This window comes from Strix aluco, chromosome 3 (assembly GCF_031877795.1).
Source record: "Strix aluco isolate bStrAlu1 chromosome 3, bStrAlu1.hap1, whole genome shotgun sequence".
In the NCBI taxonomy this organism is placed as follows: domain Eukaryota; kingdom Metazoa; phylum Chordata; class Aves; order Strigiformes; family Strigidae; genus Strix; species Strix aluco.
Window position 1 is genome coordinate 78,668,686 of NC_133933.1, and position 19,995 is coordinate 78,688,680.

Genomic DNA, 19,995 nt, shown 5'->3' on the forward strand with positions numbered 1-19,995 from the left:
AGAGCAAACTCAGAGCAAACCAGTGGATGCTATCTGAAGGCAGTGGGGTGCTTCTGAATACATTACATAGCAAGAAACTCCCCCCTCACACAGCCACATTGGAAAGATATTACTAAATTAGACAACTCTAAAAATTACGTTCAGATAAGATTTGCCTTGAAATTATTTTGATGGTCACAGTAACAAGCCTGTGAGGTGGTATTCTGAAAAGACATGGTGGGCAAGAGGGTTATTTTTAACTCTTTGCATGTCAGCAATTTGTTGCTTGATTTCAGGCACAGTACAATTCAGTTGAGCAACCAGACTTTTGTAATTTAGTGTGGATCTGACTAGCTTGATGATTTGCCCTTTAAGGATGCAACGTGAACTATTTTAAACTGTTAAGACTTTTTTTCTCTGAGATGCCTTGGAGTTTTAATTTTTATTTTTGCAGTCTATCTAGAAACAGGGGACAGTGTCCTGTGTCTTTCTGATGGAAACCCTTTGCTTCCTACCTTGAGTACACAAGCAGAGCACAGCACGCTTCTCAGCTGCATGACAAGTTTCAACCTGCTGAAAGGCTACGATGGCACCCGCTGCCTCTGCTGCCACGTGCCAGAGAGAGCAGCATCTGGCTTGAGTGATCACAGCAGAAGCTGGTGGAACACCAGAGGAGGAATCTCCAAACAGCTTCCCATGGTCATCAAAGACACAAGGAAATCACACAGCAGTCTCAGGGCACCTTTGCAGATCTTTTGTCCTGGGTGGGTAGATGGGAAAGAAGGTGAATACTATCAGTAAGCTACAGAAGCAGCAACAGGGCAGCTGCCCTTTGGTGATCTGCTGTGCTCGTGCACAGGCTGTGATGGGACTGACGAAAGGGATCGGCTCCAGAGATACCTTATAGCAGCCTTCCAGTACCTAAAGAGAGCCTACAGGAAAGCCGGAGAGGGACTTTTTACAAGGGTATGTAATGATAGGACAAGGGCTAATGGCTTAAAACTGAAAGAGGGTAGATTTAGATTAGATATAGGGAAGAAATTCTTTACTGTGAGGGTGGTGAGACACTGGAAGAGGTTGTCCAGAGAAGCTGTGGCTGCCCCCTCCCTGGCAGTGTTCAAGGCCAGGTTGGACGGGGCTTTGAGCAACCTGGTCTAGTAGGAGGTGTCCCTGCCCATGGCAGGGGGGTTGGAACTAGATGATCTTCCAACCCAAATCATTCTATGATGCCCTCAGTTCCTCCCTGTGTTTTGCTGATTAAGGATACCAATTAAACCCTGGTTGTTCTGTCTGCCTCTGAGAGCCTATTGAGTGTTACTCAAATATTGTTTACTTCATTAATTTCCTCCTACCATCAACTGATGAATAAATTATTCATAAGTAAATTTATAAATTATTCTACCAGTTCTATTGATGATTGAATAATATTGATCAAATAAATAATTCACTCTTCTTTTCTCCCACCAAATGACAAATAAATTATTTGTGAGTATTCTTTTCATTATTAGATCAATCCTTCCATCTATTGAGACATTTATAAGATGTCACTCACTCTGATACCTACACAATTTGTAAGCAGGACTCTTTAGGACCTGTATTTTTGTAGACAAACAGAACTAGTTATTGTATACTTACATGGCAGTTGCTTTAGATATGAAGTCCTTTAGAACATGAGAAGGTGGTTTTGTATATTTTAAAGCCAAATAAAGAAAACACTGAGATATTCTGGGGTTAATTCTCACCCAACCAATATATTTCTAATTTTGCAAATTATTTTAGTTTTCTATATTTCTACAAAATAATCAGTGTTGAGTCTCCACCCAGCCCATTATCCCAAAAGATATTAGGTTGTAGGTTCTGTAAATGAGCATCACGAGCAAAGCCAAACCAGACAGATATCTTGACTAATGGCCACTACAAGCGTGAACTGCATAGGCCAGAGGTTATTTTAAGTTCCTGGATAAATTACATGATCTTTACATCTAGCTAGATCCATTGCTTCTCTCTCTTCTTTCACTGACTCACCACTAACTTTGTGGAAGACAAGTGATAGCCTCTTCTAGTGACATCATTTCTAGCATATTTTGCCATGCAGACAAAATGTGTCTATATCCAAAAATATGGACAGTCCATGTGGTGACTGTCATTATGATGGGTCAGGAAAAAAAAAAACAAACCAAAACTAAATAAATACATCTCTAGGAAAGTGATACTAAGTCATAAGAACCTATAGAGAAAGGACTAGATCCCCTTTATTCCATGGAGCTCAAGTTAGATTAAGTCCACCAAGTATCAGTATAAGGGCCATGAACAGTATACTGAAAAGTATTTTCTAAAAAGTTGTTTTAAAAGAGACTGAGATAGAAGGCATCTCATGCCAGCAGAGGAGCAGCCCTTCTGTAATATTTCAGGTGTGACTGCCAGTGAGAATCAAAAGCACACACCTCTCTCTGTTTCCATCTTTCTTGCCTCAGAGACCGACCAGTAAAGTATGTGCAAAGATATTTTGGTTGATTTTTTATGTTTGTTTTTTTTTTTTTTATTTAAAACTATGGAGCAGGCCTATTTGCCAAGCTGGGTACATGTAAGAGAATGAATATAGCCCCAAGACAGCAGTTTCTTCTACAGCTCACACTGCCCAGTGGGAGGAAGATGAATGGGCTGTGCAAGGGAAGCAAGACTGCTTAGCGAGCAGAAAGCTCATTTATGGGGAACTCTCCAGCACCATGCAGCTCTCTAACACCTGGCTGCTGCAGACATGAACTGTCTCTCCTTGTTTCCCCTTTCTTTTCCACCCAGATGGGGGCTGTGAGCTGTCACTCGGGCCAGTATAGCAGTGTAATATCATCCTTTAAAACACATGCATAGCAGAAAATCACAGCTCTCTCATTTTCACAGAAAACTGTTAACAGGTCTCCCTCTCTCATGGAGGCATTGTAACGAGTTCCTGGTTAAACTGGCACTGGTATTTTCACTTAGATTTCCACATTAAAATAGGCAGCAGTACTTAGGGAAGTGGTGTGGTCAGGACTTACAGTGGAAGAACCTAGATTTTGCATTCTGAAAAATAGCTAAGTGGTCTTTGAGGTCAAGTTTTTAAACTCACTTTCTCACTGTTTCCCCAGTAGAAACCCCATGAAATATCCAGCCATAAAAATACACAGGAAGGTATGACAGACAAAGTGGGAAGGAAATAAAAGGGTGCCTAGACAGATGTGGTGTAGTCAGAGACAGGCTGAGAGAATGCTTTTTGCAGCCCTGTTCAGAATGGATGTGAATGGAGCAGTTATATTGGTGAAGGCCAGAGAAAAGACCACTGCAGTAGTTAGGATAAAATGGTGAAGGGAACCCATGGGAAAATTTTAGATACATGGGTATGTAACAGTATATTTGGGGTATTTATGCAGAAAGAAGTTACGAAATTTAGTCTGCATATGAGGTTTCAGAAAGTAGTCTGAGTTGAATATGTCTCAGATTAAGGAGACAGAGATGTTACTAATCCAGAACATATGTAGGTGCTCCATAGTAGACAGTGTGATGTCTATTCATCACTGATGGAGCGGTCCAGAATATGAGTTTGGACAAGAGAAGAGATGAATAAGTGTACCACATACAGATATGCAGGTGGGTAAGAAAGAGCTGCCTGCTCCACAGGACACTGAGGGGAAGCTGAAGCTGCATAAGAAACAGATCACAGAGTCACAGAAGATGAAGAACAGGACCATAAGAAGTCATCATCAAATTTAGTTGTCTTGCAGTATTTTGCAATATCATCTCACTGCACCTGGTCATTTGCATCAATAATAGGAAAAAGGACTTTTATCACTGCTGCTTACTCCAGTTTAGCAGTCAGAGCAGACACAGCTATGCAGGCAGTAGGTGTTACTGCAGAACAGATAGCATGGGGGTTGGCAGCAGTGTAGCTAGTGAGGAGCAAGGACTAAGATTAGGTTGCAAGAAAATGTTCAGACTCACCCAAATTATTTTTTTATAACATGTTCATACATGCACAGAGGGGTGAGTGGGTATGTTATCTCATACATTGGAATTTTTTCTCACTGGGGAGTAAAAGTGATATAAGGAAATGATTACCTACTTTGCAACTTATTTACTTATAGCAACTTATAATGATTTCTGAATATTGCTTAGTAATCCTGTTTGCCCTGACTGTTCTGTGGAAGCTTACCAAGAACTACTGTGTTCATCAAAACAAAGCAGTTTACTGTGAAAATCTACCAAGAACTGCAGTGTTCAGCAAAATATTACGGTTTTGTCCTTGGGAAACAGATGTGCTCTAACTAGTTGGGTCTTGGTAATGAGTAAAGATAGCCATATATGGATAGTAGATGTTCCATTGGTTCTCTTAGATAAGATAGAATGAGTAAACCGGCTGAAAAACACTCTTGTTATTCAAGAAATTGGCCAAGAGAATCTGTGAATGCTCTGGGGAAAAGTACAAGTTGAGAAAGACTACGAGCCTTCCTCCCAAAGACCCCCGAAGACGACCACCAGGAGGCAATGCGTAGGTGCAAAGATAACATAAACTGCTGACACCAGCCTTTCGAACTAACCCAGCCTTACTCATGCATATGTATGTTTGTGTTACGTAACCCAATGAATATGTATATCCACACTCTATAAGTTTTTGGTAAAATGTGAGGTGGGGGTGCAAGCTTTGTGGAGAAATCCCCTTGCACCCCAGCGCTGGAGTAAACATACCTGCTTTATAACTCTATTTGAGTTGTAGAGTCTGTTTTCCGCAAGTCAAAACCCACAAGCAAAAATCTACTTAGGTTTTTTTTACTGTAAATGCATTGTACCAGCAAAATATATTTGCAGCTTGGTTAAGTTTTTGCTGCTAGTTTCCCCATCAATGCTTTTGACTCGTAGTAATGTTTTCCATTTAAGTCAGTTTTGCTACTTTTCTAAAGGAAAGTCACAGACAACAGAGCTGTAAGGAGCTGCAGGAGGCCATCTAGATTTTGCCACCATAATAGCTAAGAAGAGAATTAACTTAAATTGTCTGCCAGTTTTAATTAATTAAAGAATCTTCAGTCTTTCATATGTCTTATATATCAGGTATGGTATTATTTGGGAAAGGGCAACTTTTTCCAGGAAAAAAAAAAAAAAAGGAGCGAGCATGACTCAAAGTAGTAGAAAAGCACATTTTAAAATTACAAGTATGTGAAAAGATGTAATTTTGTTTCATGCTAAATCACATTAAGCAATACCTCCCTGCCTTAATATCCCACTCAGTGCAGTGAAACTGTTCATGACAAAGACTGGACTCCAAATGAAGGACAGAAGTAGAAAGCTCTGGATATCTACCTGTTTACCTTTCTTTCGGGACTCATAATCTTGTTTAAGTCTCTCCCAGAGCTGAAAAACAAACTGCTTACTCCTAATGTGACAGTGCTATTGGCCTCCCTTTATGATTTCTCTTTTGACTTTTGCAGCCATTCCTCCCCTCTCTTCCATTTCTCTGCATTTTGCTCCTCAATCTCCTTTTCTTTTTTGATTTCTATTTTTGGTTGCAGCTGTTGTAGTGCCAGCTGGAAGAAACAAGACTGATATTCTCTTTTGAAGACTGTGAAATTAGTATCTATTATAAGCTTTCTACAGTCAGAATTGCAGTTCCACAGGTTTTCTATCTTAGCATCATCAGCTCCACCGTTCCTAGGAATGGAGTAGACAAGGAAGGTGATCATTTCAGAAGGAGGGAAGTAGCTGGGGAAACACCATTAATTCAAAGAAAAGGGCCAACCCTATCAAATTAATCTCATGCTCTATGAAGAGCAGTGCAGGGTAATATACTCAGGATGCTGGCAAGGAGACAGGCATCTGTATTTTGGACTAATGAAGTCCTTTAAGATCTATGTGCTTGGAAGTATTCCTGGAGCTCTGTAGCTAAGCGTGGATCACGGCAACCTAGTCATCATTCAGCAGAACGCGGCTGCCTGCCTTGCCGGCTCAGATGCAATAAGGCAGTTTTCCTAAGCAGATGTGTCTGAGACCTCAAGGGCATCAAAGCGTCTGAGATTCCTAACTACTCTGTCAATCTGGCAGCAGATCTGTTTGGCACAGGGCACAGCAAAGGCAATAGCAAGCTTTGGAGTTGTTTCTCTCTTCCCAACACCATCTTGCTCAATGTCTTTCAGTGAGATGCAAAAAAAAGAAGGGGTCAGGCTGAGAAAAGAATGTGATAAAGAGCTGGTTATGGCCTTCTGTACTGTTGTCACTTGACACAGCAGCTACCTAGAGATCGTAAGACTATGGATAGATGAGCCTTGAGGGTGTCTGGAGTTAAATGTCCTGTGGGCAGTGGACTAAATAAATAGTCATTACCACTATTTATAGGCTTGAGAGAACCCAGATACCTGGGTGTATCACCCAAGCCAGCCCTGATGGGTTTGGGATTACAAATCACAAATGCTCTTTCAGCACTGATAGTGTGCTAACTTCAGTGAAATGAACATATGTTTTCTTATCCACATACAGATGCTGATTTTGTGGATGGTCTCACAGAGTAAAGCAGCCTTTCTGGAGAAAGGGTCTTACTACTTCTTTACACAAAGAACTGGCTTCAAGGGCAGCTTAAAGGCAGTCCTAAATGTCAAAACGCTACAATAGCAGACAAAAAAAGGTATTTTTAAGTTATTGTCACAGCTGTGGCATAAGATTATAGGAAATCTTTTTGTTGGAGTTTATCTGCATCATTTACTGTTTCCATTAGTTTTTCTGACATTTTCTTCTCCACTGTTTCAGTCAATATGAGTCATGAGGAGAAAAGGACATGTTTAGTACACAGGGATATTTACCTGAATCTGCAAACTGGTTTCATGTTCCTTCTTTTCTTCCTTCATAGTATGAATTGAGCAAGTGTGCATTAATCTTATTTCATCCCGTCTCACTCTAATGCTAGAGAGAAAAAACTGAAACATTGCAATTACTCATCAGAATTAAATTTCTTTCTTATACTGAAAACATGAACCATTAAGGAAAATTTAAAAGAAATAATCCAAATTCCATGTCTGCAGGCTCAGCACTTTGCCATTTCCTCAGAAAAAATGGATTTTCAAAGCTTTCAGTTCCCATTACCCATTTCATTTTACTGTGTCAAAAAGGAGAGGAATTTTGTCTGTTCTTAGGCTATTCAATGTTATTATGAATGAAAAATCCTCTCTCTGATGAAAAATCATGTTCTGCTTTATCATGATTATTCTAGCTCTTTAAGACAGTCCACATGGTGCAGTAGCACTATTGCAATGAAGCCATCGAAGCAAAAGGTACTGGGGAAAAAGTACAACAGAACCGTAACTTTTCCTTGCTACTAGCCTAGACGTTCATTAGTAGTGAGATAGCAGAAGGGGAAGAAGAGGACCTGGAGGAGGCAAAAGAAGGAGCAGGAGCATGATCATTCCAGCCAGACCATGAAGAAGATCATGAGCTGATGAGCTGGTGCACACAATTTGAGGGATAAATTCCCTCCTTTCCCAAACGTTATGTGATTTCCCACCCCAGAAAAAGTCTAAGTGCTTGATTTGTATGAATTTTACTCACACTGACAAATGCAAGAAACTGTAGTTAACATTCAAGAAACATAATGCAAAATCAAGAGAAATGGAAACGTGCCAAGTGATCAGTTCCCTGACTTGTTTTCTCAGTCACTGTATTTAAATCCCACATAAGCTCTTTTTTTTTTTTTTTTTTGCAGTGTATGAAGACAAATATTTGTTGGTCAACAGATGACCCCTGCTGGTGTGTAAAATCAAAAAAAATCTATGTCAACTGATGGATAAATTCAACTAAATAAACACTTCCTATTTATTATTTTTTCCAGCGTCCTTTGTGGATATTTGCCTGTGGTTTGTACTTCACTTTGATTAATCACATCACTCCATCAAGACTGTATCTCTTCAGTCTGTTTACCAAAGGATTATATGTTGCCTTTCTGTCTTACACTTCTCTCCATAATCGACCACATGCTATTCATTTATCAACAGCATTTTCTCATCTCTGCTCTATGTGTCCAAAAATTTCCTTCTGATCATTTTCAAACAAGTTCCTGGAGATATTCTTGTCTCACTGTATGTTTATTTATATGGAATAGGTGATTGTAGCAATAGCTTCTGCTTTCAGTGTTTCTGCACAATTTGTAGTATAATCAAATTCAGACTTTTATCAGTAATGTCTTCATTATTAGTCGTTTTTTCTGTTTTCTCCTACTCATTTGACTTTGACCTAACTTGAACTTAAAAGTAACTTTTACAAGAGTTCACCAAAAATTCATATTATTTGGCTAGAACATGCAAAATCTTCCTTTAGGTATGATCACTTCATCTTGTTAGGAGCAGTCCATCTGTTTTTCAATTGATATTATAATCAGAATTCTACCTAGTTGTACTGTCTTCTCTTGGCAATTCACCCAATAACCCCAGTCATCTCACCAGCAAGAATGGGAACATAGGCTTAGGTGAGGCATTCACATCAATACGCTGATAAGGCTACTTTCTAGTGTTAAATGAAGCTTCTTTATTTAACTTTACCATGTCAATCTAACAAGTTAGCTGTGCATCTGAAATCACAAAGCATATTACTTTTTTTTTCGACATGATGTTGCACACAGCTTCATTTTTAGAAATTATGCATTCCACATTGTGAATTCTTTTTTTTTTGTTCTTTGTGCATCACATCATGACTCTCTTGGATAGCCAGGAAAGGACTTTCCTCGTATGCATATTTAACTAGATCGTTCAAGATAGATATTTCTGATGTAAGCCCACTGGAAATGTGCAACAGTATACTATCATCTCTTTTGGTGGGAGGTTCCAAGTTTAGCACTCAACTACTGGGAAAATTCTGCTTGCAGATTTCCCAGCCCTTCTCCTACTGGTCAGTAGCTTGTGTGCCAGTTCAGCTGTCACCCCTAACAGCAAAATTTAAAAAAAAAAACCCACACTTGTTTACCTCAAGTAACTGCTAAAATCTTGTCACTTTGGATTATATTTTATCTTGCCTTCCAGCTTCTTGTTAAGTTTAAAGGTATGGATTCCTTATAGAAAACTTTGTGCAGCATACAGCATGTCCCAGAATTTTCATTTCTTCCTTTTCATTTCTTTCCATTTCATTTAAGTGTTGCCATGTTAGTCTCCAGCAATATTTCCGCCTTAGGGACCTTAACCTTAATCACATTCTGGTTATATTAACTCTGAGGCTTAAATAGAAGTGTTTCTTCAATCCTCTCCTCTGTCACGTAGAGCTATCTAAGTACATTCATTGCAAGATGTAGCCTTCTCTGAAGCCAAGATACTATTTCTCTACAATTTTTTTTCATGAAATAACCTAACATCAGAGGAATGTATTATAGAGGTCATATCCTCTCTGGAATAAAACTCCATCAATGGACTTTAGATTAGATGCTGAAAGTGATAAAAAAAATGAAAGCAAATAAATAACGTTATATTTGCATTTCTAGTGGGTGTTTAGTACTTGTCATTCTGTGGAAAAGTTTTCTGTACTCAGGTACGTGCAAACACAGAGCAAATGGAGCTGGTCTGGGTTTGAGCTTTGTTGGTTGGTTGGTTGGTTTGTTGATTTGGTTTGGGTTTTTGCATTGAATCTTATTTCAAACATTAATATTGAGCTCATGAGGCCTTGTGGAATCTATTTCAGGAAAGAGCCTGTCATTGATTTGATTTCATTATGTCCTGATGACCTCCACAGCCTTAGTGAGTCCTGCAGGCCCAAGAGCCTGTATAAGGGAGAACATGGGGACAGCACTTTAGTTTCATGTATAGAGGACTGCATATATATATGTTTTCTGAGAGATGAAATTCAGAACTAATTGTTGTAATGCTGAAGTGATACCTTTATTCAGAGAGAGCAGCACTGAAGGATTTAAAACTGGAAACCTATGAAAATTTGCTATTGTCATCATCATCGTGATGTTGTTTTTCTTTTTTTTTTTTTAAATTAAATAATTTAAAGAGTAATTAGAAGTAGCATATTAACAGATAGTATCTGTGCATTTTTCTTAATAATTCAGCTTCAGATATGGGTTCTCTGTCTTGCTCAATGTCTAGAATTCCTCGTTTATATCTTTTTTATGTTTATTTTTTGATGTTAAGAAAAATTATACTACAAAATAGGCAAAAATTTATCAGGTAGTTAAGGTACTTTATAAGAATTCAGATATTTCACACTGAATCTCACTGGTGATACAGGTTTTCTCTGTAACCTTGAGCAAATCACTTAATCTCTCTGTACCTCTGCTCCTCATTTATTTTTTAAAGGATGATAATACTTCTGTCTCTGTATTTACATTGCAAACTCCTTTTACTTTGTGTTTTATGAGTCTTGTTGAAATAAGGATCTTATTTAAGAATTCTTATTATAGAGTTGCTTTTATCTGTGTAAAAAGCAATATATTCTCTATGATAGGTTATCCTGTATGATAGGTTATCCCGAGCTATAACCTGGCTGTATAAGGAGTTATTATTATTAGCACACCAGAAGTGTGTTAGAGACTCAGTCAGACTAAGAGCTTCAATGTTGCATGGCTTTTTTATCAAGAGATGATGGGCTGGTCTTAGAAAGGCTTTCTCCATAGCAATAAAATAAATATGCTCAGGAATGACTATTCCACCACCCTTGAGCTTTCTGGGACAAAAAATTAACAGTATGGACAGGACAAAGTAACATTTGCAGGATCTGTTTAACAGTGGCCAGGCAAACCTTGCAGTCTCACTACCCATTCTGCTTCTTTATATAGCTATATGCTTATAATAATCTATCCCAGCATTGCTTGATGCAAGTTCTAAGGCTGGAAAAGAAGAAAGTGAGCTGCAAAAGGAGCTTTGCTAGTAGTAAATCATAAGAAACTTGACATCAAAAATTGTTCAAAGTCCAGTCAAAATTCAGAAAAAAACAATTTCTGTTGAAACTACTCCATAATACATTAAGCATTCCCTGGTTGAGGAAGTGAGACTATGGATGAGTAGTTCAGGTGACTCCAGTTCACATTTATGTTTTTTGTATCAAGATGATCAAGTTGGTGATTAAAGCATTAATTTGGTAGGTAGATGATATGGCTTTACATCTCTTGATCCAGTGAGAGGATCTGAACTTAATTCTCCTGTATATTTATAAGAAAGCCCAGGATTGGTACAGAGTGAAGAACCTCATCATCTTTGGCTGTGCTCTGAAAGGAGAAGTTGATCTTTCTCCTCAGTTCTTGTAAGAAGGTATTATGCACACGGCTCTGAGTGTCCTAAACAGGTCTGCAGTCCTGAACACAAACCTCATGCCTAGGGAAGAGTCAGGCTAAAGGTAAACAGTTTTATTCAGCACTTCCTTCTACCTTACCTAGGGACCTCCTGGTTATTTGGGTTGAATCTCCTTGACACAAGGTCACATCTTTTGACTCCTGCTTGCCTCATATGGAAATTATTTGAAGCAAAGATCATTTGTGGGCTTTAGATGGTCTCTGGAGAACACCAGAAAAGAAAATTTAAGTCTATGCTTTGGTGGTACAGAAATCTGGGGATATAGGCATGCTCAGTTCAAGGATGTCAGTTTGTGTCCCATGAGGTCTTGAAGTGACAGTCAAGGCTGGTGTCAAGCAGATGAAGTGCTTAAAAGGTTCTCCACGGAACAGTCAAAGCTGATGACCAGCACAGGGAGAGCCGATAGGATTCACCAGTGTTGAAAAATCATCATTGTGCCCACCCTGGCTACGTGCTTCTCAGGTCTGTCATCATGGGCTTGCTGGCATAGATCAGAAAATACAGTGGTTTAGATTTCTCTCCAGTTTACACTCTAATAATAATAGAGGCACAGTGAACATGCCCCCATACACTCTGTACACAGGACCTGCAAGACTTACTCCTGGTTACTGCTGTCTCACTTGGCAGCAGAGCATTTAAATCTCTGTTGAAATCTAGCCCGGGCTGGTTTTGAAGGGCTTAAAGTCTAAACATATTTACCTAACAAGAGATCCTATTACAATACAAGCCTCTATACAGTCAAGACTTACAGTGTGGCTATCAGACAGCCCTAATAATGGTGGGTGTAGCTGAACTGTCACTTCCAGAAACACCACCCTATCCCAGATACATTGCCTGGTGCTATCACATGGGACAGAAAAACAGTAGAAATCAAAAAAGTTTTAATTACTTCTTTTGCAGTTCAAAAAGATTTTGCAAGTGTGGCTTAATCACTTGCAACAACTGATTAAACTTTACCCTGCATATTGCTTTCTGATGAGTGTTTTATGTGTTCTTGTCTCTGCAGACTGAAGAAGTCCTGAAGATTGATGGAGGGCCATGCTATTCAAACAGCAGGCGTTGCTGAGACAGAAGCTCTTTGTGCTAGGCAGCCTTGCTATTGGAAGTCTCCTATATCTAGTTGCCAGAGTTGGGAGCTTGGATAGGTAAGTCATTAAGGAGCTGCTCTCTTAATTATAAATGGGCTAAGATTGTCTAAGTTTTTGCTTCAAGGGTCTGATCTCTTTTTCTAAATTTTATTTTTCTGTCTAGTCATATATAAAAAGACAGAAAGACTGTATATTCTATTAGTGGTTTTCATTGTCCTTTCCTCCCCTTTGGAGAAAAGAGTAGGAAAATAGTCACAGGTCATCCCTGTCAAAGTATTTCTGCCTGTCCATTTCTATTCTAAGCACATTGACACTTGTTTTCAGAGAAGAAATAAAACAGCATCCAGTAAAAATGTCATTACAGTAGCTCATTTTTTCTGTGTGCATCTGTGTGTTGACCTCTAGTTTCAGCAAAACAGTTATGATGTATTTATACAACATCTTTTCTAAATTTATGAGCAAGCAATTAATGTGCTACAGTGGTAGTTAAAATTAAGTATGAGCCTGCAGAGTAGCTCGTCAAGTTTTGAATACTATTTCACTTGAAAGGTTGCTTCAGGGTTTGAGAATTTTAACTATGTTAATTAGCCAGTATTTTCTGGAGCTGAATGTGCTAAATAAGTGGGGTTTCTCTGCAAGTGATTTCCTGGAGAGCAGTAGAAAATCCAGCTGAGGAAATCAAAGAGTATTTGGCACTTTTGACCAGGCTGTTTTGACTGGTTAATGACAGTGCAACAGTAGTGCTACCTGCACTGACACTGCTGTTTCTGTCACCTTCAAAATGGCTGGGATGGCTCTGGTAAGTGCTACACAAAGACAGGATAAAAAAAAAGCTGTTTCAAAGAAATGAATGAAACAAGACTTCAAGATTTTCAGAAACTGGTAGACAGCTTGCCAGTGCTAATGCTCTATTACTGTCCTTCTTTTAAATGCTGAAAAACATTAGTTGAGTTCAAAATTGTGACACAATGCTCTGTGAGTATGCAGTGCATGGAAAGTAAATTGAAAACAGCTGGTGTCCATTGTTAGGTAATGTTGAGCTCCGTCTGAGGTCACTGTGTGCCTTCTTCATCTGCTTAAATACACTCCAGAGGAAAAGGGAGACCATGTACTCAGCTAGGACCAAGCGCATTGCAACTTAAGCCCCAGAATTTACATCTTCTTTACCCTGGTGGTCAAAGCATCTCCAATACTTCAGAGGTGAAAACTTCACTGAGACTAAGATGATTCTGTGAATGAAGGCAGAAATCCTTACTGGTCCCTGTAAAAGTATATTTTATGCTCAGAGGCATGAAATCTAATTAACCTTATGCTATTATCTATGCTTGCACATCTACAGAATTTACTGATGGCTATAAAATTATCTCGCCACAGTATTTGACTCACTGACCTCCTGCGGCAGTGAATTCCACTGGTTTCATATATAATGTTGCCAATGGCAGTAAAATTTAGTTTCATTTGCTTGCATTACCCAGTGTGAAAAATACCACACTGCTAAAAAAGCAGTTCTTTATTTGGACTTGTTATAAAAGAAAAGAAAGAAGCACTAGAAAGGATGAGACACAGATAAATTAACTGGAAATGATCTTCTGCTTCGGCACTAGGCACAATCCAAACTTGTTGAATCTGTCAGTAAAAGGACACTGAGTGGCTTCAATAGACTTTGGAATAACTAATTGTTCAGGAAGAAATCCAGATTCATTTATGCTTAATTTATGCTGATCTAATTTGAATAAGAGAGCTGGGGATGACCCACATTTAATAGCCTCAGATTAGACTCTTCAACAAGAATGTTTTGAGCTTTCTTAGGCCGGAAGGGAAATTACCACTACCTTATCTGATTCATCGAGTCAGCTAAACTGAGCACATAAAATGAGCTAAACTGAGCTCTCCCCTCCTGGGGAGGCCACCCTCCGTCAGATCCTGAGTGCATGGAGCCATTTCACATGTGGAAGCTCGAACAGATTCTGTGCCTGGCAATTTTGAGAAGATTTAGATCAGTCTTTGAGTTGCCTGACTACCTCACTGACAGTACGGGAAGCCTCTGCACCTGATTTCCATGCTCTGAACTGCTCCTGCTGGAACCAGGCTTATAATCTTTTGCCACTGTGACATCTCCATTGGAAGAAAATTAGCAAGTATTCTGGATAAAGGAGAGACAGCTCTGCTACTTGTCATTAAGATTGTCCAGCCTTATTTTAGCTGTTTTGAAATTTGTCAGAAATGGTTCTCTGAGATGAATTGTTTTATGGTGTGTTTTCTCAAGAAGAGTATTTGTGGAGTTTTACTGCAGCAGTTTGAGAAATTACCTGTTTTGTGAGAGCAACTTCAGTGATATAATAAATACCATATACTCTTTCTTTGCAAAGGACTGTTTTTTTAATGGAAAAAATGACTCAGAATCAAAAATATTAACATGTTGCAATATAACAGTAAATAGTTACATCTGGGGATTCAACCACCAAGATCTGACAGCCTGCTTAATACCACCACTGCCAAGATCTTTTAAAGGATATATTTTATTGTTTAGAGAGAGGAGAAGAAAGGGGAAAGAGTGAAAAAACTGAAATGTAAAGTGTTGAGGAAGGACTTTTAACAACATCCAATCTTTTCCCTTAGGCTAGAGGATATCTTGGGTATTTATTTACTTTTAAAGGAAACCACCCTGTTTGACAAGCTGTTGTGTTACACTGAAGGCAGTGCTAACTGTCTTTTTGAGCAAAAGAGATAAAATTAGTTGAGATGGGTCTGGAACTGCTGTTGTGGAATCCTCATTGCTTGAAAACAAATAACAAATACACAGAAGGAGAGGGAAGAGATGAGCAGAGATAGCAATTGCAGCTTCTGTTTCTTATGCATTTAACTGCCACCTCGCTGCTGCAGAGACTGTCTTACCAGCCACACCACAGTCTGACCAAATTGTATCACTGTTAGGTCAAGACATTGTTTTATGCTTGTTTTTTGTTGTGTTTTGTTTTTTTTTTTTTTCTTTTTTAATTGGCAGGTTTGCATCAGCCTTTCAATGACTCAGGCTTTGCCACCAAGGCAGGCTCTTATTCAGTATATGGCAGAGAGCTAAGGCAAAGAAGAGACTAGAAACTTGAGAAAAGAAATAACAACAGGAAGTCACTTCTCATCACACCTTCTAATTAGTCCGCAGGACTTAGCTGGAGTTCATGTGAACCCAGCAATTGTCATCTGGGTTGTTTCTTTGGCTCTGTCTGGACAAACTATATCTCTCAGCATCTGGATAATCAAGGAAACAGCTAGCGGGTCAGCCAGGGGGATCAAACTTACTTTGTCCCAACCATCCATTGTCCTAGCATCAGTGTCAAATTAGAGACCCCAACAAGCAGTGATGGATGGAAAAGCCATAAAGAAATAAATAATTCTGTCCTGAAAGCAGGGTTTGAATAATATACAGTAAATGAGTGAGGTGCCACATGCTGAGAAACCAGAATAAATACTGAATACCTAAACAGCTATTAATGAGCATTGCCCATCTGGTATACTGACTGAGGCAGGGGTCCTGTGAAAAATAATAGCATGTGGCCATGTAATTTAAGAACCGTATCATAATATATATGCACAGCAAGCTCATATTAAAATTGCCTAGGCAACCTTTGTTCTTATATATCCTTAATTTTGGAGAGCATGGCTCCACAAAATTATTAATGATATTTTTCTGTAGGACTTTGAAAGCTCTTTCTATACACCAATTTCATCCTCAGTGTAATATTGGCCTGCATAATGACCAAAGCACTGATTTAGGAGTGGAGGTGAGGACTTATTCAAGGTTCTGTAGTAGCAAAATTTTAACATTCTTCTTACTGAATCATTTCTTGCCTCCAGTGACACCAAATTAAAGAAGGAAGCATTAGAAGAATGGAAAATAGGTGCAACAATTGCAGGTGAATATAAAAGAATAGCCCAAAATTCAGGGGCAAAAGAAAAATCTGTAAGGAACAGAATGAGGTTCAGTGGGAGAATAACTGATGATAAGAAAAGCATTGATGTAATGATGCAATAAATGCATTTTTAAAAACTTTTCTTGTTGTTCTTTCTGTGCCTTGCTAAGCATGTCTGATTCAGAACTTAGGTCTTTCTGACTCTGATTCGCAGGGAAAACAACCAGCATCTTCTAAAGACGAGGGAAAATATTGAAAGGTGATGCCTAGAAAGCTGGTTTTCATCCCTTTTGCTTCTCTTCACTAGAAAGGCCAACTTTGGATCATCAGCTAATAAAGTCAACACAATGGGAAGCACAGGAAATAATTCAGGCTAGAATAAGAAAAGTGTTGGAAAGAGATTGCTTAAATGAACTGGATTTTCAGATCAAAATGACCAAATAAAATTCATCTTAGAATGCTTTAAAAATTGACAAAGCAATCACAAAGTAATGAGAAATGTGGGAGGTGAGGCAAAGTTCAAGAAGCCCTGAGAACAGTAAACATAGTGCCTATGTTTGCAAAGAGCAGAAGGGTGGAGTTAGGAGTTACTCAGCTAAATCACAGCAAAATACCAGAATAAATAATCAAATAATTTGCAAACAATTTAATCACTAGCAGAATAAAATAAAAGTTGAAAGATGGGCACACCACATTACATTGCAAAAAGTTTCCAAGACTGTGATTGCCTTATACAGAAAACTTGACTCAAGAGATATCTTCTTTTTACAAATACCTCTTATTTTGCTTGCAGACTGCAGCCCCTCTGTCCCATAGACAGTCGATTTGGACCACGTGGCCAGGACGAAATCCCACTGCGAGCTCTGCAGTTCAAGCGAGGGCTGCTCCACGAATTCCGAAAGGGCAATGCCACCAAGGAACAAATACGACTGCACAATCTGGTTCAGCAGCTTCCTAAGGCCATTATCATTGGGGTACGGAAAGGAGGCACCCGAGCACTACTGGAGATGCTGAACCTTCACCCCGCAGTGGTCAAAGCTTCTCAAGAGATTCACTTCTTTGACAATGATGAGAACTATGCCAAGGGGATTGAGTGGTACCGGAAAAAAATGCCTTTTTCTTACCCTCATCAAATAACAATTGAGAAAAGCCCTGCGTATTTTATCACTGAGGAAGTACCTGAAAGGATTTACAAAATGAACTCATCTATCAAATTATTGATCATTGTCAGGGAACCTACCACAAGAGCTATTTCTGATTACACTCAGGTGCTGGAAGGTAAGGAAAGAAAGAACAAAACTTACTACAAATTTGAGAAGCTGGCTATTGATCCTAATACCTGCGAAGTGAACACTAAGTATAAGGCGGTGAGAACCAGCATCTACACAAAACATCTGGAGAGATGGTTAAAATACTTCCCAATTGAGCAGTTTCATATTGTGGATGGAGACCGGCTCATCACAGAACCACTGCCAGAACTGCAGCTGGTCGAGAAGTTCCTAAATCTTCCTCCGAGGATAAGTCAGTACAATTTATACTTCAATGCCACCAGAGGGTTTTACTGCTTGCGATTTAACATTGTCTTTAACAAGTGCCTGGCGGGTAGCAAGGGACGCATCCATCCAGAGGTGGATACCTCTGTCATTACCAAATTGCGCAAGTTCTTTCATCCTTTCAATCAGAAATTTTACCAGATCACTGGGAGGACATTTAAGTGGCCCTAAACTAAACTTCATACAACACTTTCTGTTGCACCTGAGACATGCAATAAATGTCTCTGCTAAAATATGCACTTTTCATAGACACAGCTATCAAAGTAACTTTTTTTCATGCATACGTGTACATATGCAGTGTGTGACCAAATATACGGTGGGATCAATTTTTTCTACAGAGTAGTAACTAACATAAATTTACTGTCAGCATAGTTGCATCTTTTAAGATATAATAATAAAGGGAAAGGAGGTATTTAGGGAAATAAAGTCAGACACAGTTAAAAGAGTCAGTGTTCCTCTCACTTAGTGAAGTGTTTATGTGACATACTTATTGATCTAAGCAGAACGTTAGTTTATGCCATAAAAATTCATGTCAAAAGTCTGTGAAGCTGTGAGAAAGCATAATCTTCAGGCTATATTTGGTATGTATATTGCTAAAGGAATACTGACACTTTAAACACAGTGCTGAATTTTTACAATGAGAATGGATAGTACTATTTTCTTATTATTTGAAATGAATATCTTATCTCATACAAACGACATTGTTTCAGAGTTCCTGTGGTGAGTTTGCACTATTGTTTTATTGTATGGACCATAGTGTCACTTGTAGCATGTCAATCATGTGTCAAAAAAAGGTCAAACAATTTTTTGTTCTATGCTTGTGTGTCAACAAAGCTAAACATCGTGTACATAGTGTACAATGTTTGTAAATACCGGTTTCACACTAAGTAATTCTATTTTGTAAACTGAATATGGTTATTTAATTTATCGTGAAAATTAAATTTATTGTGGTATTTAAAAATGGAATGGATTAAAATTACCTATATGTGCAACAGCTTTTCACCTTTGCTTGATGTACATCTGTGTGGTCCCTTAGCCCAGACAGATCACATGCATGTAGACAGTTGAGAAAACTGATACATGCAGTGAAGCTGAGTTTATTAAAAAACTCATCCATCTGGGAATCTGGTGTAATGCATACCTCCAAGAACATTATTGCTGTTCTGTTGCAGCACTTTGCTATAATTAATTCAGTTGCAGTAGCCCGTGAGGCTAAAGAATAGCTGTGAAAGCTTACTGTAACCAGGTATATCAAAAAGCAGAGCTGCCATTAAAACCAAAATGACAGACAGACAAACAAGATTAGAAGAAGAGTTATAGAGATTTCATCACTGAAAGCTGGTGATGTTTCAGAAGTCAAAGAAAACCTGTGATACCTCTGCTTTTATCTGATAACACATGCACCTGCTCCAAACAAAAAAACACAGTGTTGTTATTACTGGTATAAACATATAGCTTATGTTTCCATTCAGTAACTGACAAGAAATTAGCTCAGGAAGTGAGTATTTTCATGCTTTATACATTGTATGGCTCTTAAAGATTCATAAGCAAAAGAATAAAAGCAATTGAAAAATGTCTTTTGAAATAAGAAAAAAGAAAGAAAGAAAAAAAACCCCCAACCTCTTTAAAACCAACATCTAAAGATTGATGGGGACATGGATTTTGGAATGTATCCAGAACATCTGAATATTCTGAGCTATGGTAGCAGAGTAGCTGGTAGTTCAGATTATAATAAGATCAAGTTTTCCCTATGGGCTGTTTATCTTGCTCAGTGATTTGGAAGCATCGGTTTTCTAAATAAGTGATTTTTAAAACTCTTGTGAGAGATTGCTGCTTGTCTTGCTGTATCTTTAATCATATGTGCTAGCACTGTGAGCAATGTGCCCTTTCTTCATGCTGCTTCGGAGCCTTGCCAACACAACATGGTAGAGCATATGTGAAATTTTCCGCAGTAGCTACAATACTATTCACTGTTTTCCTGTACAAGAGCCATTTATCCTGCCCATGTCCAAACATAAAGGCTGAGACATTTAACTCACCTAATAGTGTTCAACAAGGAGATTTCATCCAATTTAACATTTTCACGACCTTCAGGTGAGCAGACAGATTCCAGATGGCTTTGGGTGATACTTACTGGCTTCATATATAGTCCTGGCTACAAACTACAACTAAAGGCTGAGAT

General features: G+C 38.6%; 1 protein-coding gene across 3 annotated transcripts in view; it reads left to right on the forward strand.

Moving 5' to 3' along the window:
* The window catches only part of HS3ST5 (heparan sulfate-glucosamine 3-sulfotransferase 5), a 210,751-nt gene extending 191,946 nt beyond the window's left edge, over positions 1-18,805 (forward strand). For all 3 annotated transcript variants that reach the window (XM_074820749.1, XM_074820748.1, XM_074820747.1), the window contains exons 3-4: positions 12,271-12,409; positions 17,054-18,805. In XM_074820749.1, the coding sequence (XP_074676850.1) occupies positions 12,303-12,409; positions 17,054-17,984 (1,038 nt within the window). In that variant the 5' untranslated portion in view covers positions 12,271-12,302 and the 3' untranslated portion in view covers positions 17,985-18,805. The remainder of the gene's footprint in view (positions 1-12,270; positions 12,410-17,053) is intronic.
* The last annotated feature ends 1,190 nt before the right edge of the window (positions 18,806-19,995 follow it).